The sequence below is a fragment of the Harmonia axyridis genome, chromosome X (genome assembly GCF_914767665.1).
Source record: "Harmonia axyridis chromosome X, icHarAxyr1.1, whole genome shotgun sequence".
NCBI lineage: Eukaryota > Metazoa > Arthropoda > Insecta > Coleoptera > Coccinellidae > Harmonia > Harmonia axyridis.
Window position 1 is genome coordinate 14,380,127 of NC_059508.1, and position 27,479 is coordinate 14,407,605.

General features: G+C 31.3%; 5 protein-coding genes, 1 long non-coding RNA gene and 1 other non-coding gene across 16 annotated transcripts; 4 read left to right on the forward strand and 3 right to left on the reverse strand.

Moving 5' to 3' along the window:
• The first annotated feature begins 2,437 nt into the window (after window positions 1-2,437).
• LOC123685984 (GTP-binding protein Rheb homolog) lies at window positions 2,438-4,936 on the forward strand. The gene is made up of 5 exons (XM_045625882.1): window positions 2,438-2,676; window positions 2,733-2,804; window positions 2,867-3,074; window positions 3,135-3,264; window positions 3,324-4,936. The coding sequence occupies exons 1-5, from the start codon at window positions 2,628-2,630 to the stop codon at window positions 3,411-3,413; spliced, it is 549 nt and encodes a 182-aa protein (XP_045481838.1). The 5' UTR covers window positions 2,438-2,627; the 3' UTR covers window positions 3,414-4,936.
• Window positions 4,937-5,579: 643 nt separating this feature from the next.
• Window positions 5,580-6,572, reverse strand: LOC123685905. Its single transcript, XR_006748376.1, has 2 exons — window positions 5,952-6,572; window positions 5,580-5,889 (listed from the first exon to the last, which is right to left on the reverse strand). It is a non-coding gene; the product is annotated as an uncharacterized LOC123685905 (long non-coding RNA).
• Window positions 6,573-7,127: 555 nt separating this feature from the next.
• LOC123685903 (inverted formin-2-like) lies at window positions 7,128-10,918 on the forward strand. Of its 7 annotated transcripts, XM_045625766.1 has the most exons (14): window positions 7,128-7,319; window positions 7,441-7,793; window positions 7,975-8,200; window positions 8,265-8,618; window positions 8,669-8,924; window positions 8,994-9,115; window positions 9,178-9,237; window positions 9,469-9,501; window positions 9,786-9,854; window positions 9,920-9,973; window positions 10,060-10,212; window positions 10,461-10,529; window positions 10,595-10,708; window positions 10,763-10,918. In XM_045625766.1, the coding sequence occupies exons 1-14, from the start codon at window positions 7,308-7,310 to the stop codon at window positions 10,808-10,810; spliced, it is 1,923 nt and encodes a 640-aa protein (XP_045481722.1). In that variant the 5' UTR covers window positions 7,128-7,307; the 3' UTR covers window positions 10,811-10,918. The 7 variants fall into 7 exon arrangements, with proteins under 7 accessions (XP_045481722.1, XP_045481725.1, XP_045481724.1 ...); XM_045625768.1 differs by lacking the exon at window positions 10,461-10,529 and having other exon boundaries at window positions 7,134-7,319; XM_045625767.1 differs by lacking the exon at window positions 9,786-9,854 and having other exon boundaries at window positions 7,142-7,319.
• Window positions 10,919-11,604: 686 nt separating this feature from the next.
• Window positions 11,605-15,532, reverse strand: LOC123685904 (endochitinase). The gene is made up of 10 exons (XM_045625773.1): window positions 15,293-15,532; window positions 14,945-15,111; window positions 14,654-14,819; window positions 14,375-14,597; window positions 13,337-13,460; window positions 13,086-13,283; window positions 12,504-12,585; window positions 12,233-12,444; window positions 11,891-12,157; window positions 11,605-11,834 (listed from the first exon to the last, which is right to left on the reverse strand). The coding sequence occupies exons 1-10, from the start codon at window positions 15,342-15,344 to the stop codon at window positions 11,709-11,711; spliced, it is 1,617 nt and encodes a 538-aa protein (XP_045481729.1). The 5' UTR covers window positions 15,345-15,532; the 3' UTR covers window positions 11,605-11,708.
• Window positions 12,902-12,974, forward strand: Trnat-agu. Its single transcript has one exon. It is a non-coding gene; the product is annotated as a tRNA-Thr (tRNA).
• Window positions 15,533-19,241: 3,709 nt separating the features above from the next.
• On the forward strand, window positions 19,242-22,617 carry LOC123686083 (DNA ligase 4). Its single transcript, XM_045626064.1, has 10 exons — window positions 19,242-19,768; window positions 19,819-19,985; window positions 20,039-20,408; window positions 20,518-20,846; window positions 20,898-21,009; window positions 21,072-21,262; window positions 21,314-21,692; window positions 21,846-22,120; window positions 22,175-22,392; window positions 22,461-22,617. The coding sequence occupies exons 1-10, from the start codon at window positions 19,339-19,341 to the stop codon at window positions 22,564-22,566; spliced, it is 2,577 nt and encodes an 858-aa protein (XP_045482020.1). The 5' UTR covers window positions 19,242-19,338; the 3' UTR covers window positions 22,567-22,617.
• A 532-nt stretch (window positions 22,618-23,149) lies between these two features.
• LOC123685923 (membrane-associated tyrosine- and threonine-specific cdc2-inhibitory kinase wee-1.3-like) lies at window positions 23,150-27,267 on the reverse strand. 4 transcript variants are annotated; one of them, XM_045625790.1, is made up of 7 exons: window positions 26,938-27,267; window positions 26,746-26,881; window positions 26,187-26,689; window positions 25,865-26,069; window positions 25,665-25,810; window positions 25,446-25,579; window positions 23,150-25,269 (listed from the first exon to the last, which is right to left on the reverse strand). In XM_045625790.1, the coding sequence occupies exons 1-7, from the start codon at window positions 27,061-27,063 to the stop codon at window positions 25,164-25,166; spliced, it is 1,356 nt and encodes a 451-aa protein (XP_045481746.1). In that variant the 5' UTR covers window positions 27,064-27,267; the 3' UTR covers window positions 23,150-25,163. The 4 variants fall into 4 exon arrangements, with proteins under 4 accessions (XP_045481746.1, XP_045481750.1, XP_045481748.1 ...); XM_045625794.1 differs by having other exon boundaries at window positions 26,199-26,686; window positions 26,938-27,266; XM_045625792.1 differs by having other exon boundaries at window positions 26,187-26,686; window positions 26,938-27,266.
• Window positions 27,268-27,479: the final 212 nt, after the last annotated feature.

Sequence of the window (27,479 nt, forward strand, 5' to 3'; positions counted from 1 at the left end):
CTGATCTTAATCCATTAGATCTTATAGATTCCTTCTTTCTCAAATGAGCGCAGTAAAAATTATCAATTATTTAGAAAGTTATTTGGATCGAGTGAATTTTTTGATTCAATCAAATTAAAATTGTTATTGAAATCTTTGAAATAAATGAATAAAGAAACTGCGCAATTAAAAAACTTGAAAATTAACATTTCGAAATCATTTAGAAGGATACCTTCAAATGTTTGTCAGTAGGATACGTTTCCAATTTGGTTCACCTTCTAAATAAATAGCTAAAATTGCTCAAAGATCAATTCCGTAAAAAATAACAACAGATTCAATACAAAAGTTTTCCATATACTCATTATGATAAAAATACGTTATTCTGAGTTGCAAGAATTAGATAAGAAATGGCCGATAAAGACAATTCCAACATTTAATCAGCCAAAAACATACGAAGAGCGACATTCAGGAAATAAATACAATGATGACACAAACACATGAGTTACACTATTTGATTGTACACAATCAGAAATGCATTTTCTGGCATTCAGAATGGAGACATTTTTGCGTTTTTCCTCTGTATATTTTTTCCTTAAAAATACACATTTATAGATTCATATTATTATTTGGGATCAGGAATAGGCAAGAAAAGCCATAGCGTTATAATACTTTTTCATGAATTCATGCTTTGCTCAAAAAAAAATGCTGATATCTAACCCATTCTTCGATCGACCTCATTATTCAATGAAGAATTAACTCTCAACTGACTACCCAGACAAATCAAGGATGAGCTAATAAACATCTGTACAATAACTCATTCACCAAATTGGCATAAGTTGAGTTATTGATTCAACTGTGCCGTTCTCAATTGTACAAAAAAATCATACCATCTATGCCATTGATTGGATTCTATTGAATCACAAATGGATTGTGATGACAATTTATAATCAATAAATCATTATTGACGTACCGATAGTATGTCCAACTGAAAATTCGAGAGTATAAAATGAATGCCTACTCAGAAGTTTTAATTCTTATTAAAAACCTAATCTATAGTAGTCTTAATGACATTTCATTTTTTTTTTTTTGGAAAAATCAATCATGTTTTAGAATGTTCTCCAAGGGACTTCATCAGAGTTAAATACAATTAAGGAAATTTACTTATTCATCCGCAAAGATCATTAGATTCGTGATGAGAAATTATATTCCTGAAAAAATTCCAAATTTATTTCGTTTTAAAAACCTCACAGTGAACCCTCTATACACATTTCACTGAACTAAACCTTTTGAGTTTTTCAGATTTTAGAATTCTGTAATTTATTGATTCGCAACATTTATGAATTTATGAATGGAAAGTTGGACCATTCTAAAAAGATTACATACAAAAAATTATCTGGATATCATCTTCAAACTGACACTCATTCGAGTAGACCGAGGATCATTTTAATTTTCCATTCTTAGACTCTCGATCAATAATTTGTTTGAAGAAATTTGCATTCTGTACCAACTGGCTTAAATTAGTTCAGTAATATAGGCATAGATGTCGCAGTGTCAGCTTTTTGAACGAAAAAAATTTCGAAATATCTCTAAAATATAATCAAATTTTACCTCCCAAAATTTTTGTTTGGGTAATTACTGAACTCAGATTAAATGTTTGGCAATAATTCGAGGCTTATATATACTTTACCAAAAATTAAATATCACCATGATTCGAAATATCTTAAAATTGAAAATCATAGGAGTAAAATATCTACATTTAACCCACTTGATTTTTTTTTTTACTAAACCCAAAATACCTATCTTAGATTTGGAAGGAACTGTTTGAAAGTATCCATCTGGATGAATTCTTTCTTATTTGAATTTTTAATGATCAAAAATATTTTCTAGTATTATTCATTCAAGGTTATAAGTACAGTTTGTTCAAGGTAAGGTTCGATAATATTAGCATCTGGAAATGTTAAGATATACATCAGGTTTAATTGAATTAGAAAAACATTCAATGATATATACAATTCAAAACATTTTTGAACCCTAGTTAAGAAAAAAACTTAAGTATTGCGAAATCCTTTTATTTTTTCCAGATTATTATTCAAAAACGATTTTCTTTATCAAACATCAACTTATATTTTAATACGTCTCTCTTGATGTTCTCATTAGATACTCTTGTTATCGGTTTTCGAGTTGTTTCTACCCTAATTCAAAATTTTGCATGGGTACGTTTCTGGTCGCTTTCAAAACATCTATTAGAATATTCTGTACTATTCCTGTCCAAATTCCTATGACAAATTGCTTAATCTATTAGAATGAATCATAACAATATAAAATTCAAAAAAAGCGCAAAATGGCCAAAGATTTTTTTTTATTTTGCAATTATTAGATCATAGAGTAAGTATATACATACTTGTTCTGTGGATTAGATTACCTTTCGATCACAGAACATTAATTTTAATGCTATTTATACTCTGTGCTTTTGATGTTTCGACTGTCATTCGCTTTCAACACTAATCTTTTGTGGATAATTGAAATGCGAAATATTTACTAGTACGTGTTTGTAATTCGTGTCTGGTGATTTGTTTCGTTTATGGGAATTAATTTGATCAATAATTGGCAGAAAATTGTGTTAGTTCGTGATAAGGCCAATCTTGAAAATGCCTTTTAAACAACGCAAAATAGCGGTTATGGGTTACAGATCAGTAGGTATGGAATTTGATCGCATCTTTTACCTTCAGAATATGATGGTATTTTATTTCCAGGGAAGTCTTCTCTCAGTATTCAATTTGTAGAAGGACAATTCGTAGATTCTTATGATCCCACCATCGAAAATAGTGAGTGTTTTCCATGAAGTACATTTCATGAATTATGAATATACTCAATTTCCCATTTTCAGCTTTTACCAAATCTACACGATTGAATTCACAAGATTATGAACTTAAATTAGTTGACACAGCTGGACAAGATGAATATTCGATTTTTCCTTCCCAATACAGCATAGATGTTCATGGCTACGTACTTGTTTACAGTATAACTAACTTGAAGTCTTTTGAGGTGGTGAAATCTATTTATGACAAATTGTTGGACATTACAGGAAAAGTAACGTAAGTATTACATTTATTTCCAGTTTTGTTGTAAACTGAGTAATTTTATTTCATGTGCAGGGTACCTATTATATTAGTTGGAAATAAGACAGATTTACATATGGAAAGAATGATTCCCACTGATGAAGGCAAAAGGTTAGCTGAAGAAATGAATGCTATATTTCTGGAAACATCGGCAAAACAAAATGAGGTGAGTCTACTAAGTTTCATATTCTTTCTTCTCTTGTTTATGATTAATTTATTTTCCAGGCTGTGTCAGATGTCTTTCACAAACTACTGTTGGAAATAGAAAAGGCTGATGGAAATATACATGATAAACCCAATTGTTCTGTCTGTTGATGAAGAAATTCCATTTTTCATATCTAGTCTAATAATGCATACAAGTTCCATTGATTGGGATTTGTATTGAATAGGATAACAAATTAACATTCTATTCTTTATGTGCAAATTTTCAAGTCGCCAAGTAGTTTTTTTTGTTTGTTGTTCAGTTCTTTATATTTGTTCTTGTTACTTACAGTATTTCTGTAGAAATTCCACTCTGATGGCCCTACTGAAATAATAAAAAAAGGAAAATTCAATTTAAGATACTTTCATGAGAACGGAAATCATCAATTATGTATTCAGTGTGGATTTGCAAAACTTATATTTGCAACTTTTTTAGCCTCTTCATTTTTATATTCTTTATAAGTGTTTTTGTGTATATATATATATATATATAATATATATGTTATAAGGATATACCGATTGAGGAAATAATGAAAGTATATCCTTTTGACATTTCATAATTTTCAAATTGAATTGTTGATACGATTTTGAAATTGAGGTGATCAAAAATCATATCAATGTCTTTCTTGAATTGAATAATATAGTTTTTCTTAAGCATTTTTACTAATAAGCTAAGATACTATCATAAAAAGTTGAATAATGTACTGTCCTCTTCGCTCATCCTTCTGATAAAAACTGTAATATAAAACTGAAGGTTGTCTGGCCGGACTTATCAAATGAGTTTGAAAATTTCGACCATGGCTAGAAAGCCAGGAATTTTCAAACTCTTAAACAGTAATATTTATATTGTAATTTTTTTTCACAGTCCTTGAATTCTTAAATTAATGTATTGATTTTAATGTTGCTTATAATTATTCTCCCATGCTCTTTTGAAAGATCTTGTTCTTTGATATCTCACAAAGATTTAAACTTACAATCCATAGTGGTAAAAGTCATGATGTGCATTTGCATATGAAAAATATTTTTTTCTTTTTTGTTCAAACCTTGCCCAGTGAAATCTGCTATGTTCTGCCAAGTGAATGTAATCATATGGCATTTGTATCGGACTAAATTGATATAGATGTACTTTTAACTAATTTATTTTTTAATGTTTGTGGATATCAGAGTATGTAGACTTTGAAAATAACATGTCACATATTTATTTAATAATATAGATAATACATGAATGAAGAGGAAAAAAGTGATGTTTATCAAAAAGAAAATTTAGGCTAAATACATGTCAGTTATTGAATAATCCGTTTTGATGAAAAAATATATTGTTTATTGATTATTTAAAGAGGGATAGCAACTATGAGATATTTTATATGTGAATTTATGACGGTAGATATTATGTAAAGAATGTACATACCAAGCTCAAATAAATTTCAGAGCAATGTTCAACTTTATCGGTAATGTTTATGAATTTTTTCACTCTATTTATTTACTTAATGTTTTAAGCAAATGTGGAGTCACTTTGACTCTTGTATGTTGTGAACTATTATTCCCAATAGTGCCCCATAGTTAAAGTTTTAGTGAATTTAATGGTTATAGTTGAAGAATACATGTAATGTAAATTATAAATTTCTTTATAAATTAAATGATCTAAATTTCTAATTATCCTCCACAATGATCTCCGAGATGTAATTATGTTTTTTTTTTTTTCAAATTTTTATTGGGTTTTTATTCCATAGGATTTGTGGGTGTGCATGTCCATAAGGACCTATTTGGGCATAAGCCCAGATAGGTTACAGAACTTTCACTAAATACATTCCTCGACTTGTGGCATATCAAACCAAAATAAATATGTTAAAGTCCTTTCCAAAAATACTTATTTCACTTACTATACTTTCTCAGTTCTTTAATTATCTTCAAACAACAATTCTGAAAAAAATATTGAAAAACCAATCTTTTATTCTGGGAATTGTTTTTTTTTTTGTGAAATTCACTGATAATTTCAATATCGTCAGTTTTATCCAATGTTAACCTACTGTCCTACTGTGGGTTATCAAATCCTGTGAATTCAATACATGAATCTCATATCAGTCAAGGAAAGATTTAGCAAAATTTTATTGATTAAAATTATATATTATTTTACAAACCGTCATGAATATGCCATTAACAATATTGCAGAAATTAAATATAGAAAAGCCTTTCAAGATTTTCACTGGACTAATTCAATGATTTGGATATATTTTTGGCGAGTGAAACGATAAAATTCAATTCGATATGAGATAAGCGGTGATCAGAAAGAAAAAACATCACTTAATACTTGCGATATGTCATTTAGAGGGTTATTCATTTGAGAGGTTTCGCATTTTTACATCTGGGGACAACGTCGTTGATCCTGGTTTTATATTTTGTTTAGAAAAGTTCATATCATTTTTTATTGTTATCACAGATAGAAACTCATCTGGAATGTACTCTTCAGTTTGTGCATGTTTTGCTATAAGATTTTATCAAGAAATCTTCCGAAGAGTACAGGAAAAAAATATATCTCTGTTTTTGGGGAGGCATTTTTGAGGATTGTGGTGTTCCTTCCATCCTGAGAACACTGGAATCATCAATATGCTAAAGTCTAACATTGATTACTAGTACCTTAGCTGAATGCTTTACCGAGTTTATAAATTTGGATGTTTTTTGAACATATGTTTCGATTAAACATATAATTTTCTTCTAAGGCATGTCGAGCGCACGAATGTTAACATTTTGTCGCTCAGATGGGTTATGAAATAACTTTGACCAAATAACACACATTTTTTTGCTTTACAGCATTTTTTTATTATTCATTCCCATAAATTATATACACAAGTTTATTTACAAGGGAAGTTTTGACATAGGATGGTTGGGTTTATGTTTATATTCCAATTAAGCAGTGCCGTTCTGTTCTTTCGAGAGATGTGCAACTCACAACGCTATCCCTCTGTATAGCAAAGAAAAACTACAATTTAATTTGAAATTCGACCTATATATTGATTCGTTCTCTTTTTAATCAACTCAAATTCTTCAGTTTCTTGACATTTTTCATTTCAAATCTCCATGCAAGTTAGTACATAACCCTCAAATTAGTCAAATTACTATTTTTTCCAAATCCTTGATTCTTTCGAAATAGGTACTGCTCCCAGCAGCTGTTCGGAGAATTTCATAGCCAAATTATATATAATTCTAGCATTGATATCAGAATTACAGAAAAATGTCTATAGATTATAGAATTAGAAAATTGCATGTCTACGGAAAGTTCAAAATTTTGACAGCCAATTTATAAATCAGAGCATACCCAATCACAAGCCTCAGATTTTATCCATCAGAGGACATAGCAAACTATACCTTGAAAATGATTCCTCAAAACTCGAATTATCTCGAAATTGGGGCCTTTCAGAAGCAAACTAATTGCAAATTTGTATTAAACGAAATCAAATGCTTTTTTCCAGATTTCGAATTAGGCATCTATTTCTCACCAGGATCCAAGACTATGGTCTTGGTTTTTCCGAAAAAATCGACCGGTCGAATTCGAAAATTTTATGATAGTTTAGAGATCGTAGATTCCGAATTTGGCATCTATTCTTACAGAAAAAATTTTCTACATCGCAAAAGCACAATTTACACACAACCGGAACTGGAATGTCTCAGATTTGGAGCATGAATACCCATTTTACAAGCCTCAGAAATTGGTCACCAGAGGGCAAAAGAAACCAACCGCCTTGAAAATTCATCTCACAAAATTAAAAATATCTCGGAATTGAGACGTTTTAGAAGCAAATTAATTGCAGAGAAGTAATCGGCATGGTCGAATGTATCTTCTGTCAATTTTCAAAATGATATTAGGTCTATGATTTGATATGAAGTCTATGATGGCCAGCCATATAAATATTTTCATTTGTTTGTAAACAATCGAAGTTCGAGTGATTCAAAATATTCGAAGTTTGACTGGAATTTTTTGACTCGGAAGTGACAATAAACGAATAGAAAAGTATGAATAACGAGGTAATTTTCCATCTACGATTAATACATAACACTAGCGTATCTTGAATTTTTTTTCTGCTTTGTGCTAGTTGAGGTTATAATGAAATTAATATGTAGATTTTATATATTCCATAATTTTTAGGTTGTGCAATTCTATCAGAAAGCTATAATAGATAGTGGTCTTGTACTTGATGAAGATTTGATCTTCATACGATCGGTGGAATGTAAAGTGAGCAAGAGTAAGGCTGATATTAGCCGAAACATCATCATACTGGCTACAGCCTTAGGAACAACTTATTACGCTATGAAAACAGGAGATGTTGGTGTAACAGTTCTTAATCTACCAGCTGCCTTCTCATTTCTAATGTCATGTTATTACTCAAGAAGATCTAAAAACCAAAAAGATCTCATTTCTCATCTGTTGACTGAATTTAAGAACCTATCAAGAATTCATTCAGAGGTGAATGAATTTCTGAAACGATTCAATTTTTCGATGTAAGTATTTATTCCAGGATCAATATCTTATTGTGGGATGTGATAAATCTAATTCACGATTAAATTATAGAAATACTTTGTCAGTGAGGATTTCGCTTTCAAAAGGTTCAACTTTTCTTACTTTCTCCTTGAAAAAATATGGAAATCAATGAATTTATTAAAAATTTGAATTTCACTTCAGGAATTCTTCGAAAAATACTTTTATAAAAATGTCTGAAGATACGATAACTGGTCTTTCTAAATATTCTTGTGATATTCAAGCCTCTATAACTAAAATGATGCTAAGTATTATTAGTGAAATTCATGTTGGACTTCAAGATGTATCTCTTGATCTTACTGATTTTGAGAAAGCAATTGCTGTTTCTTTGAATCATGACACTGTAATGGAATGTCTTCAAAATGCTCATGTAAGTTATCAATTTACTATTTACTTTATTTTAAAATTTGAAAGTATTAATTGACCTTTTTAAGTTTATTGAAGGACAAGTGGTTCTTCTTAGATCACACCTGCTTACAAGCATATTCCTGATATCGTCTTCTAAAGGGGATGGAGTAATATTTATAAGAGTAATGGATAAAGGTATTCCCTCACTGGCGAGTCTTATTCAGAATTCAGTTAATGGAATCAAGGCCAAACTGAATGAAACTCGTTTTCCATATAATCCACCTTCCTTCAGTTTGAGCAGTATAGAAAACACATTTGCTCAACGAGAAATGTTGCCAAACAAATGTTTTCCCAGAATGAGAAAACATGTATTCAAAATTAATGATGGTATTTGCTGCACTCTTATCAAGCTGAAATCACTATTTGAAACGGTCGAAACTGTAGGTAATGTCTGATTTTTTTCTCACATTGTTTCAATTCATATTTTAAGATCGAGAGTGAATATGGAATGGAGGTTCTTCAAGAAGCAGTGTCAAATCTCACTCAGGAACTCTATAAATGCTATACTTCCTCTGCAGATCTTGAAAAGCTTATTCAATTATTGAACCGCAAGATTAATACACAAACCTCTATAGACGAGTCGCAGGAGAATTTTGTAACAGCCCTTACCAGTGATACAACAAGACCAGAGATGGAAGAACTGGCTGAAGATTCAGATTACCAGGTTTTCAGTAATGATGTAAATGGTAAATCAAAGAATTTCAAATTTATTTATGAATGAGAATGAAGAATCATCATCAGGTTTAATTTCTCAGATGCTGACAATGAATGTGAGGCCGTCCGTTTCTATAAACGATTAATGAAAAATGATGTTGATTGGCTGGCTGAACTGAAGCAATCCGACGAGTTCCAAAAAAGACAGAATAAGTTTGGCACGGTATATTAAATTTCCAATTCAGTTTTTATAAAATCAACTTCTACTCACTTTAATTTTTCAAGGGAGCCCCTGTAACCTCAACCCCTGTTGACCAGCATCCTCAAACTGAAAAACATGAGACTGTAAGTGTAATTTTTTCAGTTGATATTATTCTTTTTTTGAATCTCCAACTGAAACAATCCTTACAAAATTTTGCATGAGCATTCGTTTCAGTGATTTGCGAATGATTTCTATATTACAGTTCAATAAGATGAGTATTTTTTCAATTATTGAGAAAACTAAATTTTATGTGTGTATAACTTAGAAATTTTTCTGTTCTTTTGCCATAATGAAGTTTTCAAAATTATTTTCAGACCCTTTCAGAGTCTGCTACATCCTTGGAAGGGGTAAGATCACAATATAATATATTCAATATACAATTCAAAATTTTTATTTTTTTATATTTGCGTTGACAATGCTTCGAAGAGATATCTTGCATGTTAAATTAAAATTAATATTTTTTTAAGTATAAATAAGTCCATTAATCACTATTTTAGTAACCTCACATGTTCACTAATAAATTTCACTTATAACATAAAAAAACTTTGAAGCATTGATATTGAAATGAAGCCTAATAGATGTTAAGTTGCCTTTCATACACCGTTTCTGAACTTTCAATACTTCTATTTAGTTCAAGACCCCACCTCCTCGTCCACTGCCCTCATCATCCTTATGTTCCTTGAACCTGTCACAGATTATGGTAATACATAATTTATTATTTTTTCCTTTGATTCATTTATGTACTCTAATTTGATATATCCATAGCTAAAACGTCCACCTCTGCCTGAAACGCCTGAGTTCAAAGATTTCAGTTCTCCGGTGAGTAAATACATATCGAAGAAATGAATTTTTTTGCATGCACCACTGGAAGGAATAAATAGAAAGTCACAATAGGATTTTTTTAGGAGATACAGCTTATACCGACACAACCAAGTATACCGACACCACCAAGTATGCCTCTAACAATTTTTGAGGGTGCTCCACCCCCAGCAGAGCCATCACTACCACTGATACCTTTAAGTTTTCTGGAGGATTCTTCTCTAAAGGATTCTCTTCAGGTGAGATAATGTTTTAACCCGTATAAATATACAATGCTTCGAATAGATGTCTTGTACGCTAAATTAAAATGAATATTTTTTCAAGTATTAATAAGTCCATTAATCACTATTTTAGTAACCTCACATGTTCACTAATAAATGTCACTTATAACATAAAAAACTTTGAAGCATTGATATTGAAATGAAGTCTATTAGATGTTAAGTTGCCTTTCATATACCGTTTCTGAACTTTCAATACTTCTATTTAGTTCAAGACCCCACCTACTGGTCCACTGCCCTCAACATCCTCAAGTTCTCCTAACTTATCACAGATTATGGTAATACATAATTTATGATTTTTTCCTTTAATTCATTTATGACCTCTGCTTTGATATATCCATAGCTAAAACATCCACCTCCACCTGAAACGCCTGCTACTCCACTCTCGCCACTGTCAGAACCATCACTGGTACGTCTAAGTTTACTGGAGGATTCTTCACTCAAGGATTCTCTTAAGGTGAGATAATGTCTTAACCCCTATAAATATACACATTATTTGTATTATTTACAGAGTGCTTTGGAGAGAATGGGTACACGTGAGGAGGAAAATTATGAGTAGATAAATGTGTTCTTTGTTAATTATCAATTCTACTCGTTTAATTTTGTTGTTCTTGTAATTTATTCTATTTATTGAGTTTTGAAAAGGAAATAAATGAGTGTTAATTTCCATGGACTTATTTTAACTACTCATTAAAAAATGGTTATGATTTTCAAATCAACTTAATCATAATGGTTAGAGGATATACAGGATGATTCCTAATTGAATGTCAATATTTATGGAGGTGATTTTTGGGTCCATTTTAAGAAAAAACTTCATATGAACCTATGTCCTAAACGTCTTCCTTTTTGAGAAACAGGGTGGTAAAGTTTTCAAAAATAAATCATTTATTATTAATATATACAATACCACTTCAGATATTTTAATGAAATTTGTTATACATGTACTATGAATAAAGATGCATTTTTTTAATGTATCACTTTTTTCTTTAATTCCTCCCAGTGGCGTTCATACGTCATTTGACCTGCCTATTTTGGCAGACATTGGTGGTACGCCACAGATTTTTCCTGAAATAAAAATTATTTTTGAAATTTCCAATCATTTCTTACCAAAGTTGATCACTTGACTGTTTGATCACACGGTTTTCGCTTAAAAAAATAAAAACCGTTTGTCATAGTTTTTTTCATAAAATGGGCCCAAAGATAAGCCCCATAAATATTGACATTCAATTAGGAAACACCCTGTATATAATTCAGAGCAATATTAATACAAAATTTTCAAAAGTTTCAAACTGGCCAGGAACAAAATTGGTTACTATATACAAATATCCTTTTGATGAAAGAAAAACCAATAGGTCAGTCTAATAAATTATATTAATCTCATGAAATACATTGAAATTGTTCTACACAGTGCAATGATTAACTATAATAAAATAAATTAAATTATCAGTACGAAAGAATTATATTTTCCTGCATTCGTCTCTATCAGCATTTGCAGGCCAATCACAGATATGGGTCATTGTTTGATATACAGTGCCTGGTTTGCAATCAAATTGCATCTTTTTGCCATGGACACAGCGGTAGTACTAAAAAATTTTGTTTTATTACTATTACATTTCTTACTTGGTAGATCCAACTTTACCTTAGTGCAGTCGATGTGGGGTAAAAAGTCTTCGGAGTGACTGCATCCCTCATCTATATCATTGGAAGGAGAAGCTGCTGGTTTTGATGGCATTGTTGGTTTGGGCGATGAACTGGTTTGGTATGAGGTGGTAGGTCGGTTGGAAGTAGGTTTATATGTTGTGGTGCTTTGAGTCTGCGAAGGGTTCCATTGACCAGGCTTTGTTACGGTAACCACTGGACCCGATCCATCTGCAGAAGGAGTACTTGGGGGCCTTGCCCACTCCGCCTTGAACGAGAAAATATTCAATAAAGGTGAAAACTTTGAAGGGAGAACGGATAATAAGTTTTATTCATTTCTTACTCTGGGAGTAGTAGTAACGGTAGGTTGTGGCACTATATAAGACATCATGGTTTCTGCAAGAATAGTCATTAGTTGATTTTTTGGACCACAAAGCCCATGGAAATCGTCCATATCAATCGCCCACACCATGGCACCACCGTAACCTTTTTCTTTGATGAAATCCATTTTTATCTTAACACTCTCGGGATCTTCATAACCAACCCATTGGTTTCCTGTAATTTGCGTATGAATATATTTATCCAACTATTTTTTGATGATATATTGTTTTTACCTTTGTAGGCATATGGTACTTTTCCATACTCATCCCATTTTCTGGTCCATCCTGCAGATTTATCTTTGACCATGGTACATATCTAAACAGGATTGAAAATTTAGTTTCCTTCAAATGAATTCTTCTGGGTGTATTAAGAATTCAATACTCTCAAGTCCATACGAGGTGATAATAGATTGAAAGTTATTGGTATTCAAATAAATAATGGTTTTAACGTATGTGTATAAGTTTATGAAATTATTTTCATGGCATTCAGACAATTTTTCAATTCTGGAAAAAGTACCCCCTCGAGCGTGACTCGAACCCGCAACCTCCGAATAACTAGCCCGATGCTCTAACCACTAATCCATCCAGGAAACTGAAGATTCTCCGCAATGAGAAACGACTAATCTTCAGCTTCCTCGGTGGCTTAGTGGTTAGAGCATCGGACTAGTTATTCGGAGGTTGCGGGTTCGAGTCCCGCTCGAGGAGGAATTTTTTCCAGAACTGAAAAATTGTTATGGGTATTCTGATGTTTTCTTATGATACATAGGTGAATTTCGGTTGGAATTTCGTGGGATTACTACAGATGAAATAACTTACTTCATAATAAGCCAAGGTGCCTGAAGCATTTGTGTAAGGACCTGGGTCGCCTCCTCCAGCTTCTTTGTTGATGTAAGTTCCCAAATTGTAATTATTATTACTGTTACTCAACGTGAAACTTCTACCATATAATGGAACACCAACAACAAGTTTCTTAGGAGAACAACCATAGTTGACCCAAAGTTGCAAGCCATCATTCTGAAAAAAATTACTGAGTTTCTGTAATAACTTCATTTTACTTGAATTCTCACCACATTGAGAGTTTCATAAGCCCATTGATCGTGTGGTCTTTTGTAGAGAGGGCTGTGGGTATCTGCAAAACCTGCCCAATTTCCTCTGAGATCATATGTCATAGCATGGATAGCATCAACAAGTCTGAAATTAAGGATTGAGTTTGTTGAACTCGGTTGTTTGTTCCTCTAATTTACATTGACGACCTCTTTCACATTTTCGTCTGATTTTTTTGTGTTGAGGTAAGAGAAGAAACAGATTGTTTTTTGAATTATGATTACGTTTCTAGTTAGAGAATATTTGGTGAAAAATTGCAGCAGATGACTGTTGTCCATAGGTCCCATAAAAGTTTTTTGAAAAGTTTTTGAATCTTGAGTTTTGATGAATTTGAGTTGTCAAAGTTGATGATCTTCTTATAACCACCCTGTACATTTTTGGTCCGAACTCCAAACATTTTTATAATACTACGTATTTGCAAAATAATAAAGAAAACATTTTTTTCCAAAAACAGCTTTCTCTATCGAAAAATTCAAAAAAATTTGAGTCCTCATCGCCACAATTTTTTTCATAAGAATCTCATTAACTCATGAACCGTTGAGTTTTTACCCAAGGTATGGCATATTGCCGAAATTGTCGTCAAAAAAGCTATCTAATGATGCCATTATATACTGGGTGTGTCACTTGAAATAAGGAAGTAGTAGTCTATTTCCGGTATAACCGGAAGTTGTAGAGATCTGAAAATATTTTAGGGAGAAATATCATTGTCTCAAACAAATTTTGCAGATTTTCAGCTCAAAATTATGATTAGTTTTCCATAAACGTCTAATGGGCCATCCTGGTGAATCACCCTCTATGTATAACGTTATTGATGAATATGTTTTGGTTTTTTTTTGTTACATCATTAGTGTTGAGAATTATACGTATTATAACTATTGGTTTTAATATCAGTGAAAAAATTCACTGTTTAAGTATTAGTCATAAATCTATAAATGGAAAAAAAAAACTATTGGTGCATCAATGGATAATTAGAATGAAATGTTCCCTATTTAGTAACTCACTCGCATAATTCTGGTACGTGATATCCTTCATTCAATCTGAATTTAGCCACAGGAACAGCCATGGTGATTTCCCAGCCTTTTCCTTCCTTATTGAAAGCACGCCTCAGCTCTTCAACGAAATAAAAGAATTTGTCTTTGTCCGAAAAGCTACCACCCCTGTCTGCTGCCCCTGGATATTCCCAGTCCAAGTCAAAACCGTCGAAGTTATATTTATTCATGAAATCTGCGAGTGAAAATCAATTAGAAATCTGATGGAAAATTTTAAGGATTTGTGCTAACCAATTACATTCCTGATGAAAATATCCCTTCGTGATTTTTCTGCGACCATTGCGGAATATTTGGAACCACCCTCTGCCCATCCGCCTACTGCTACCATAAATTTAACTTTCGGATGGCTTTTCTTCAAACTTGTAAAGTTGTTGAACCCATTCATGTCAACATCCAGCTAAAAGAATACCCAAATCATAAAAAAAATTGGAATTCCAATTTATTATTGGAAATGTTGTCAACAATGAGATACAATTTTTCAATTTTTTGTCTAGTTTTAAACGAGGATTAAGCCTCTCTCACCTCTGGATCTATTATAAGGACACTCCAGTCCTTATCTTCCACACCTATGAAGGAATAGATAATGTGTGTACATAAGTCAATTGGTAAATCTTCTTGCCCATATCTTCCAAGACCTGGCCTGTACACTGCCCAATTGCTGAAGTAACAGACTACTTTGGCAGGTTCATCTGAAAGAGACAACAAAAATATTTTCAAAAATTTTCATGTACCAATATTTGGAAGAGAATTTTTTCAGAAAATCGTAAACAAGAAAATTCCTTTCTAAGGGGGTTATAATATTAAAGGAGAATGTTTTCAAGTAAAATTAATTTCAAATCAAAATAAAAAAAGATTAGCACAACCACTTACCTGCTAAACTCGCTGTAGTGCACAATAAGAAGAAAAAAATTGCCAATTTCATTTTTACAAAAAAAATGTATGTTCGCGTGAAACAATTAATTCAATCTTGGGTTTTTCTAATTCATAACACCGGTTAATTTGGAGCGAATCTAAATTTTTGAAAAAAATAATATGAAAAAGAAACACCAGTAGCTGTAGGTATATGTGTACTGAAGTTGCGAGCTCTTCAAGAGGCAATGGGTAGTGGCCATTGGTTGCTTCTTTTATATATGTAGTCGATCGCGTTTATCTTTGCGCTATCCAATCGCTGAAATTTCGTCCCAAACAAAACAAGGAACTTGATCTCTTTCCTTGACAATATTCTTGTTTTCCACCACATCGTTTTTCCTTATTGAATTCTACCAAAACTTATATGAAACAATGTATCTGAATGAATATTATTCTATTTGTTGTTATAAAAATTTTGATTCATCAACAAATTCAAAATTTTTCATCGAAAAAGTATCTTACTCCATAATATATTAGATTATCTGTCTACAATTTTTTTAAGAAACTCTTTAAGGTCCAAATTATTCCTAATTATCAAGGTTGCGGTCATTATCTTATTCTATAATGGCACTAATATATAGAAAATTTTATATTCCATGGAATAATTTTATAGACTGTACAGTTTTTTGAATAGTCTAATGTTTAATATTTGGTATTATTAATGAACTCCAAAATATTTGTACTAACTTCATTTCTTAACTAAGACTAACTAGAAATTTTTCTAATCCAATCTCTAATATGTATAATTATCCTCATCTTGAACCCATTCCATGGATTCAAAAGACTAAAAACCAAAGAATTAATTAAGTTGTAAAAATTCATTTCTCAAAAATTCAAATTAAAGAATAATTGAATTTAGAATAGAAGTTTTTCTGATCTGATAATATTCCGAAAAAATATTTTCTGATTTGTTTCGAATTATTTCGCTAATTTATAAAGAGATTGAATAAAAGCCAAGATTCAAAAATGAGAACGAAATTTTTGTGGTCTGTCGACTCATTTTATTTTTGAAAAATGTTGTGAATTTTATTTACACTCAAGCCAAAATAGACAAATTTGAATGCAGAATATTTTTCTTCCATTAATTTGTTGAAAATATGAAATAGTATATCGAAAAGGGAAGAATTACATGCGTTTATCAATTATTTTTATATATTCTTGGTTCGCTCAAGAAATTTTTTTCAAAAAAAATTATGAATGATATTTCATTGAGAAAATCACATGATTCCATGTTTTCATGATTTTTTACTCAGTAAGTTGAGTTTAATAACGAAATGTTGTGAAAAATTATCTTTATCAGTTGAAACAAAGGGGATAAAGCTCCATTAATATTTTTTCAATTTTTTTTGTGACATTCCGTCATATAAGAAAAAATATACATGACTAAAATTACACCCTTCTTGCTTTATATTGTAAAAAAAATAATTGTAATTCAGATTTTAAATATATTAGGATCTAAGAATATTATAATTGATGTACCTAGTAATGAAACCTAAATTACCTAATTAAATCAATCGATTAATGAGATTCCTATAATAAGCTATTCTTTGTGTAGCTATAATATTACCTCTTGTGAAAAATAATTTCACAAATATTTGAGGAGTAACTGAATATAATCAATATTCCAGAAAGGTTCCCTCAGCAAGTGATGGTAGGTACGTCAGTCAATACACTCCAACAAAACAAACAATAGCCTGACAAAATAAATTCATCTATGAAGGTGGTATTCACCTCACCCGTAAAAAGATGTGGTTGGAATAATAAGGAAAATGGTGATCAAGATGCTCTGAGAGATTTTTCAAAAAATGCCAACTATGTAAAGAACACGTTTCTGTATTACTTGTTATTCTAAATGAGAACTTCCTGAAATATATTTTTGTATATCGCATGTTATCAATGAGCGATTTACAAATTTTGTTGAATATAGATACCTGCATATAGATTTATTCTACTGTGATTTAACGGTTATTGATCTCATCGAGCTGATTTCATTGCATTATTCATAAAAGCTCTGAACTAATCTATTTTCCGTTGTCAAGATTAACAGTTCACAGTTAATTCCTTCTTTCTTCAGACCATAAGAAGAAAGGACTAGTTTTTCAGCTTTCTTGCTGTGATGAGAATCAGAAAAACGGTACAAGATTGATTAAATCCTATTAGTTAATCTTATTTCATATGAAATTCAAAGAATTTTATTTTGCTCTAGCATAAAAAAACTATTAGTGCCTTGTCTAAAAATATTAAAACAGATGTGAAGATTGGAATATAAAACAAATGATAAAAATATATTATTAAATATGCACCGTTCGTTTTATTTCCGAATTGAAGTTTTCCATTATCGTATCTTTGCATTCTGCGGTAACGATACAATAAAAAAAACGCTATATTCGATGGTGTTTTGCAGTAATGTCGAAGACCCTGCCAAGGCATTCATTACGTGCAAACCGTAGTGGAATATCAAGTAGCGGAATTTTTATCAGTTCATTCGATCGGCCCCTGTAGGGATTCTGTTCGGACCGCATTTTTCAGATCAGCGTACCCCGACGCATTAATTATTATCAAAACATATCAACTTGTGCCAATTCACCTCTGAGAAAGCTAACGGGAAACAAGAGTCCACCTACACTGATCGCCTACCTCAAATGATAACTAATGACCTAATATGTAAATAAATGCTGCTAATTAAACTAAAAAAAATTGAAAAAAGACCAGAGCCCAGAAGGTTACCCATCCATATACTGACCCCGCCCAACTTTGGCTATGTTTTTTTTTTTAACTATTTTCCTGAATAAAAATAACATGTACCTATGTAAATGAAAATTGCCTCCTAAGAAGGCTCGTCCCTTTGGTTGCATGTTCTCGACGAAGTTCAATTTTGAAACGGGTTCAATGCTTCGTCTCGCACTTTCAATATTATGGTAATCACATTCAGAAGACCTTTTTTTTTTCGGATTATTTTCGTCCATCTACTCCATCATTATAATGATTGGCTATTGTGCGAGAGAATGTTTTCTTGGGGTGTTCCTGAACCCGGAATAAACAAGGTGATTCAAAGGTAATAAGAAAAATTTTGTACCGAAAGGAGGCACCTCAGAGGAAATTCCCCATGTAACCATATTTTGAATGTCCTCCGCAGCCAATTTTTCTTCGAAAAAAATGTTACAAAACGCTCGATATCTCGGTTCACAAGCCTCTTAGGAATTATCTGATTGCAAAGCGGTATTAAGCATCGAAATTTATTTATTTTGGGGGCTTCTAGGAAGGAACTGATAGCAAATAGGAATTCAGCAGGGAAAATTCTTTATTAAATCAAATTTTGGAGACGATCTGAAACAAAAAATTATTTTGGCGAAAAAATATCCAAGGTTATAGCACAGATTACTGTGGTTATAGTCTTTGTTTTTTGCGAAAAATACGACCAATCGAATTTGAACTTTTTATCGTGTATTTAAAGGGTTTCGGGGATGTAGATTCCGAATTAGGCATCGATTCCGACCAGAAAAATTTGTATACACATTTAAAGCCCTGTTTTTCTACAAAATTCGCAATATCTCAGCTTTGGGGAGTGTTAGGAAGAAACCGATGGTAGGTTAATATTCAGAATCGAAAATTCCCCATGTAACCATATTTTGAATGCCCTCCGCAGCCAATTTTCTTCGAAAAAAATGTTACAAAACGCTCGATATCTCGGTTCACAATCCTCTTAGGAATTATCTGATTGCAAAGCGGTATAAAGCATCGAGATTTCCTCATTATATCAAATTTTGATGCAGATTCGGCTATAAAATCTCCTAGTAAAATTTTCCTGAACAAATTTTTTTCTAGGACTCCTTGAACTTCTTTTCGACATCGTGATAATGGGTAAATTCAGTTGAAAATTGGATAAATTTAGTCTGTGATTTATATGAATTTCTATGCTCTAACCACACATTTTCTATTTTTCAAATCCCTTTAAATTTTCAAATTTTGTTTTTCGGAAGAAATCAGGAAAGTGAAAGAGGAAAAAAATGCTTCATTTTCAAGTTATTTGTGACCTTCTAGACGAAGTACAAAAAGCGCAAGGCCATAGCAGCAAATTGGAAATTTTGAAAATGAAATTTGCAAAACTAAGAGACGATACGAAAAACTTCGAAAATTTCTACCAAATAATCAGATTAATTCTTCCCGAAATGGACCATGGGAGGAAAACTTATAATATGAAAGAAAATAAAATTGGCAGAGCAATAATTAAAATGCTGAATTTGGGAGATGGAAATGATAAAAAAAATTTACTCAATCACAGTAAAATATCTAATGTTTCTAATATTATCGATTTCGCTGATATTGTACATACAACACTTAGAAAGTATATTTCTAGAAAGCAATCCAGTATTAACGTTTCTGAGTTAAACAATCATCTTGATCTTATTGCAAATCGTGACTCTGATACCAAACTAGGTATTATCTAATGAAAATTTTTGTCATTATTATTCAGGTTGAATTTTCAGATGAAATTATGTTGAAAATGTTCAGATCTCTAACTAATTCCGAAAGTAAATGGATTGTCAGAATTATGTTGAAAAAATTAAAACTAGGCATTGATAACAATAAAATACTAAATGTATTTCATCCTGATGCTGTTGAATATTATAAATCGAACAGCAATTTGAAGAAAGTTGAGTTTAACAATTATCAAATAAATTTTTCATTGATAATAAAACATTTAAGGTTTGTGAATATTTTTGGGACCCCACAGTAAAACTGAATTTATTGAATTTGAATCTTTTTGAACACTTCCAACCCATGCTTTCTAAAAGAAGTGATGCACATTCTTTCACAAGAGATTTTCCAGAAAATAGAACATATTTCGTTGAGACAAAATTCGATGGTGAAAGATTTCAATTACATATGAAGGATGGACAATTCAAATATTTTTCAAGGAATGGTTTCGATTATACCAAAGAATTTGGAGAAGATTTCAGAAGCGGTATTTTAACACCAAAACTGAAGAATGTTTTGAATGATGATGTAAGGAATATCATATTAGATGGTGAAATGATGCTATGGCACAAAAAGAAGAAAAAGTTTGGATCGAAAGGTGAAGTATTGTGGGAATACATGCTAACTACTCTTTATAATCTTCCTTTATTATTCATTTGCCATGTCACCATTATTTGTCAAAAAAACTACTGAAGATTCTTTTACAGGTATGACCCTTGATGTTAAAAAATTGCATGCAACAAATGGATTTTATCAACCGTGTTTTTGTGTTTATGATATACTCCTTATTAATGACCAAATATTGACTAATACAGTATTGGAAGAAAGATTAAAACTGCTGCAACATGCAGTTAAAAGAACTGTAGAAGGGGCTTTAGTTTTGAGCAAATATCAAGAATGTAACAACCGACAAGATATTATCAACATCTTGAATGAGTCGATGGATAATGAGCAGGAGGGTATAGTTGTAAAAGATCCAAAATCAATATACAAATATAAGGATCGGAAAAGTGGTTGGTTCAAGATTAAGATGGAGGTTCGTAGTCTTAAATTATAGTCGACAAAAATACTATTTTTTCTATTTTAGTATTTCGAAGATGTAGTTACCGATTTGGACTTGATATTGATGGGTGGTTATCACAGAGCAAATTCTAAGGAATTGAAATCCTTTCTTGTGGGGGTATTTTCCAATGATAAAGGTTTGTTTGTATGCTATGAAAGTAAAATAAAATTATTGTACCTATATATTTATATATTTCAGATAAGAGTGTTTTGTCTTTTGGGAAAGTTTCAAGTGGGTTGAATTTTGAAGAAATTGATAATGTGAACAAAAGATTTTCTGATTATGGATTTCTCAGAGAAGAATTCAAAAGTACTACTGAAGGAAAACTTAAGTTTGGTAAAGATATTCCTGATGTTTGGCTGAAGCCGGAAAACAGTTTAATTTTTACAGTAAGCTCTATTAAACATGCAGTACTCTTACTGAGCTGATTTATAATTTAGGTACGTGCAACTGAACTGGTAAGATGCAGTGATGAATCTTTTGGTACTTCTTATACCATTCGTTTTCCAAGGATTTTGAAAGTGAGAGATGATAAATCTTACGAAGATTGCCTTTCAGTTAATGAATTGTTAGAACTCTGCCAGAAGAACAAAGCTGTTATTAAACTCAATAAAAGGCATCTAGAGCTGGAAGAGATTCTCACAGTTAAAAGACAAAAAAAAATAAAGCATATTGACGTTGATAAAGATGCTTTGATGCAGATAAGCAATTTTTTAAGTGGTATGAAATTTTTTGTTCTAACGAGAAATGAGGAATTATCTAAGGGAAAAATTGAAGATCTCATAGAAAGATATGGTGGTAGCTTTTGTCTTCAGAGAGGTAAGGTTAAAAAATTGTGTGAGCAATCTTAATCTATCGAAGTTTGCAAAACAGAATGAATTTTTGATTATATAGTTATTTTTTTAAAATAATGAATTTAATCAGTAATTTGTTCCCTATCATAATATTGAAATATCTATTTTGAATTAACAGAAGAAGACGTTGATATAGTGATTGTTGGAACAATCACTTCAGAAGTAATACAACTAATAAAAAAAGAAAATAAATTTGATGTTATAAAGGTAGAATGGCTGCAAAGGGTAACCAGAGCTAACCGTTTATTGAAATATAAACAAGATGAAGTTATCTGTATAGGAAATGGTTATTACAATTGTTTAGCCGATGATGTTGATATGTATGGGGATTCTTACTCAGAGGAACTGAACCCTGAATCGTTAAAGAGCAGACTGAATTTTATGGCAGAAAAGGTAATTATTCACTTTGTTCATTTATATACGAAAATTCAGGTTTTTTTCTTGTAGGAACATGAAATGAATCTTAACAATTCCATAATGTTCAAGGCAGATTTACCTCTTTTCTATAAATTCACTGCTTACTTTGATTCCTATGAATCAATAAACAATTTCACTTCAAGATTAATTTACAACTCGTTCTTAGATGAAATTGAATTTAAGTACAGAATGGGAAATGTTGCAACAACATTGACACCAGAAGTAAATCTTATTGTTATTGGACCGAGGTAATGAACTAAGTTATTTCGAACAAATTATTTGGGATGTGTTGGATTAATAATATATTTTGTTTCAGTAATGGAGAGAGAAAATATATACTTGAGAATTATGCAAAAGAGATAAATTGTATCAATTATCAAATAGTGGAGAGTCGTCAACTGTATGAAGATGAAGAATTTTAATATGTCCCATACATTATTATCGTTCGCTTTGAGCAATAAACTCAAACTTTCATAAAATGTTTTTTTCACTGGGTTTGGTAATAAACCTAATTACAAACCTTCAATTGGGAGCAAATTCATTTCGGGATGGAAATCGATTTCATTTGAAGAAATTTAGAATTTTGAGCAGTTGTTTAAAGATTATTTTTACGAATAAATACTTGATTGTTATTGTTTAGACAAAATAAGTCAACAATTTAACTAGGTGTGAATATTCTAAAGAAGTTTTCCAAAAAATATCAATTCAATTACCTACGAGACATAAATACAGAGTGATTCACCGGGATGGCCTATTAGACGTTAATGAGAGATCTGATAATATTTTAGGGAGAAAGATCATTGTCTCAAACCTCAATATGCAAATCTTCAGCGTAAAATTATGATTAGTTTCCCATAAACGTCTAATAGGTCATCCCGGTGAATCACCCTGTATAGTACTACACTGAATTGAAATGAGCGACTAGATATAGACATTCAGATCAGCTAGAACGATACCAAATATTTATTGGAACTGATAAAATAAAAAAACGGAATAAAAGACATATTTTACATTACATTTATTAGGAAAGTAAAAAAGTTCACTTGTAACATAGATATAGCTTAAATTTTTTTTGAAATAGATTAATCACATTACAAGTATTTAATTAAAATCAGGAGTGGAACATTTCAAGATAACAAATGTGTTCAAAGAGGGAAAATATTGATAATCTACAAGAAATTTGTACTATAAGAAAATAGATGAATTTTTACATCGAACAAACAAATTCACGGAATACTTTGAGTAACTTTTATCAAGATTTTCCTTTGAACCGTTCCTAGTTTGCCTTGAATATGTGGCACTTATTGCAACTTTTTAAAGCTACCGATTTGACCATTAACAAGGTACTACAAATCAGAATGGTTTCACTAGTTCATCATGAACTGAGAGTCTACAGTTTTCTGGACTACTAGACTTATTGCAAAGAGACAATTCAATTTATAAATTTTTTTCTGCAAGAATACATACAAACAGGAAAAAGCTCAAAATCTCTTATTCATTTACGAATAAGAGCTTTCCAAAACATATGTAGATTTATGAAAATACGAATACAATGACTCCTAACAAGCTTAAATTGTTATTGACTATTTCTTGCAAATAAAAACAATATAAATTAGATTTAGGAATACTTGAAATCATTCAAGACAAAATAATTTAAAATCATGCAATATATAATAAACTCAAGACTAGAACAACAGAATTAAATTATTTTTCACAATACATTATGATTTTCTTCGGAACCAACATTATGAAAGTTAAGAATTGACATTTGTTTTGAATATTAATTTGAAATTGGATATGAAATACAGATGAGGTTAAATATAAATTAATGTTGTTATTTTCAATATGAAATATAAATAAAACATCACAATATTGTTGAAAATAATTTTCAACAATTCAACTTAAGATTAAATTTTCATTCAAGGAATAAATCTCTTGTCACAAATTATGGGAGATGAGGTGAACGGAGAGCTCCTTCTAGTTCAAGATAAAATCACTGGTTTTATTATTTAGTGAAGTAAAATTTTCCGACTTTGTAGATGCTTTGAATAGATTTCAAATTTTTTGCAACTGAGCGTTAATGAATTAATTACTCTGTCAAGTTAATTATAATTGCTATCATTCAAAAATTAACTTGAAAATGATTGAATTCGATCAACAAAGAAAGTAATGGAACAAATTATAAAATAAATCCTCTCGATTTTTGTGGCTACTATTTCTTTTCAATTTTATATACAACATGCACCAATGATATCACTCAATTCTATCTACAATTACCATTTGATATAATTAATTCAAGCACCAAAATCAAAGGAAGGCAACAAGCCTGAGAATACAATTATTGTCAATTGCTTGGAGCTATTACGAAAAGTTTACAAGTATAACAACTGAAACAAGTATTTACAATTAACCATAAGGGTAAAAGAAACAAGGAAAGAAATTGCGTGATTTCTCATCTAAAATCATCCCCTTGCAAGTTCAGGAGTTTGAATGATTGCCCGCAAAAATTCTTCACAGGTGAAATTATTGAATTTGCAATAATAACAGACAATAAATCAAACCGTCAAGAAATAACACAAGATTTTGATAGCATTTTCTGCAACAAATTCTGAGCAAGTTATTTCTTCAAAAATATATGATCACATAAGTACAGCATCTACCATGATTTGAAGCGCAACTTGCAAAGTGAGAAGAAGCAGGTAATATAGTTACCTCTAGTAGCATATTGAATCACAATGAAGCTGCATGTAATCTTATTCAATGCCAACAAACTCGATTAAAATTGATAATTTCTCAAACAATCAATAAATATTAGAAAAACATTTTAAACTTTTATAACTAAGTTAACATAAAAATGCATTGAAATAAATATTTTTAAAAGACCAGCCTTTTTAAACAAAAAAAATTGTAAGACCATTTAAACAATGGAAATAAACAAACTTTGGTCTTGAGATCAATAAGTGCTTCTTTTAAAAAGGGTGGCATCAAACAAAGTGTCGGTGATTGATTGCTTAGAGACTTACAAAAATAATTTGACACGTGGACTGCGTCTAAATTCCTTTGTGGGAGTGCCATTCTTCGGATTGATGCGCCTGGGAATACAATCTCCATTCGCAGGAAATCCCCTGAAACAATACCAAATAAATAAATAAGTATCCATATACTCATGTGAAACTTTGAACTATAAAATTTTTGTAAGCGGTTCACTAGTATGACACCTATGACTTCAAAAGTGTTTCCAAAAGAAAAATTTAAAAAGCAACGACATGCAATTAGGAACTCGGTTGAAAAATATTCTTACATTTTTCGATTAACTGTCCGATTCACAGGTGTTTGGAACATATCTCCTGGACTATCAGCAATGCCATTGAGAACTCTTCTTAGATCAGCATTCAAAATATTGGGGTAAGATAATCCTCCCATTGAAATAAGTCTCTGTAAAATATAATTGTTATGAAATTCATAAAATATCAATATTTCAAATAAAAAATGTTTGATAATTTAGAGAAGTATAGCTTACCGCATAGTCAGTTCTCTCGTTCAATGCATCTTTAGTCATGACTTCTGTTACAATAGAGCATTCCATGATCTGAGATGCACATGGCCTATTTTCATTATCATAAGCCAACATTCTATAAATCAGTGCCAAGAATCTCAGAGATATCTCTGAAAAAATAAACATATAGATCCAGGGAGTTTCACTTTCATCATCTTACTCACTCTCAGGCAAAACAGACGGTATTTGGCCCTCTCTTATAGCATGCCATAAGAAACCATTAGAAGGCATTATATAATCGGTTGCAAGTTCCATTAATGTCACCCCCAGAGCAAAAATATCCGCCTTGCAAGTGTATACACCACCTAAAACTTCAGGAGCCAGATATTTTGCGTCTCCTTCGGACGACATACGGTCTGTTTTGTCCACCTATTGAGAAATTATCGTTAGGCAAGATAATCATAAAATCAATGCAAATTTTAGACAAAGGCGGAAAATCTAATTTAATTCACATTGGATAATTGTCAAGCGTAGAAATTAACTAACCTTAGCACTCACCAATCTGATATGGTGAAGCAATCCAAAATCTGCCAGTTTATAATGGCCTCGATCTAGCAAAATATTGTCAGGTTTCACATCTAAGTGCACAAAGTTTCTTGAATGAAGGTAAACTAATCCCTGAATAACATCATGAAGTATTTCATGTAGTTGGTCCTCTTCGATATCGTGATTTATTTTTGAATATTGTGCCAAACTCATTTGGCAACATTCCATTTTTATATATACATTTTCTCCTTCTTCCCAAGCCATATAGAAACGCAAGATATTTTGATGTAATCCAACTTTTCTCATATTTTCAACTTCTATATACTTGCTACTTTTAGGATGGTTTCCATTGAAGTGCTTAATTGCATATAACTTATTATCATCTCTACAAATTGCTTTGTATACACTTCCAAAGCTGCCTTCCCCAATTTTGAGCTTGCGATAAAATACTTGGTCAAAGTAGGTGTCTTGAACATCCCTACGATACCATGAGCTCAATTCTGCTAGTGACAAAGCATAATTATTAAACAGACTCAACTTGTGAATTGAAAACACTAACCTTCATCATCACATTCAAAGTTTAGGACTTTGGCTTCTCCAAAGGTTTCAGTGACCAATGAACATTTTCCATAACACCTCTTAAGTTTAGGAGGTACTATAGGACAAGCTGGTACGATATTCTGAGAAAGAAAATCCTACAAAAAAATATTATAATAACACTTGTGCTCAAGTGATTTAAAGGTAGTCTCACTTTTTTTGTAGTGAAATGCTGAGGAGATATTTTTGCCAACCTCTCAAAAATGTTGGAATCCATATTCAAATCAAGTTTTGAAGAATTGTTGCGTTTCTTTTTGTTGGAGGAACGACGTATACTCATATCCAATATCACAAGTTAAATCACCTTCTGTTTAAACCTTCTGTTGACGTTATCTACATTAGTAATGCTTGTTTTCATAACATTCAGAAAACCTGAGAATTAAAAACAAATTGTTGATGTGACGCCAAAAATTGCTTATATTTTGATTTTTTTCAATAATTACATGGCTGACCCGAAACGCAATGACTCACAAATACTGTGTAATGGACGTGGAAACCATAGATAAAAAACTATTCTTCCGAACGTCAATAAAAGTTCAATAGACTTGCATATCCAAATTGAAATATATCGAATTCTGAACGATCAATTATAATGAATTCTAATTATTAAGACACGAAACTGTGATTAATCCCATCTTATCAGAAATTGTATCAATTCAAAATTTAATAACAATATTATAACCAAGTCGTAACGGT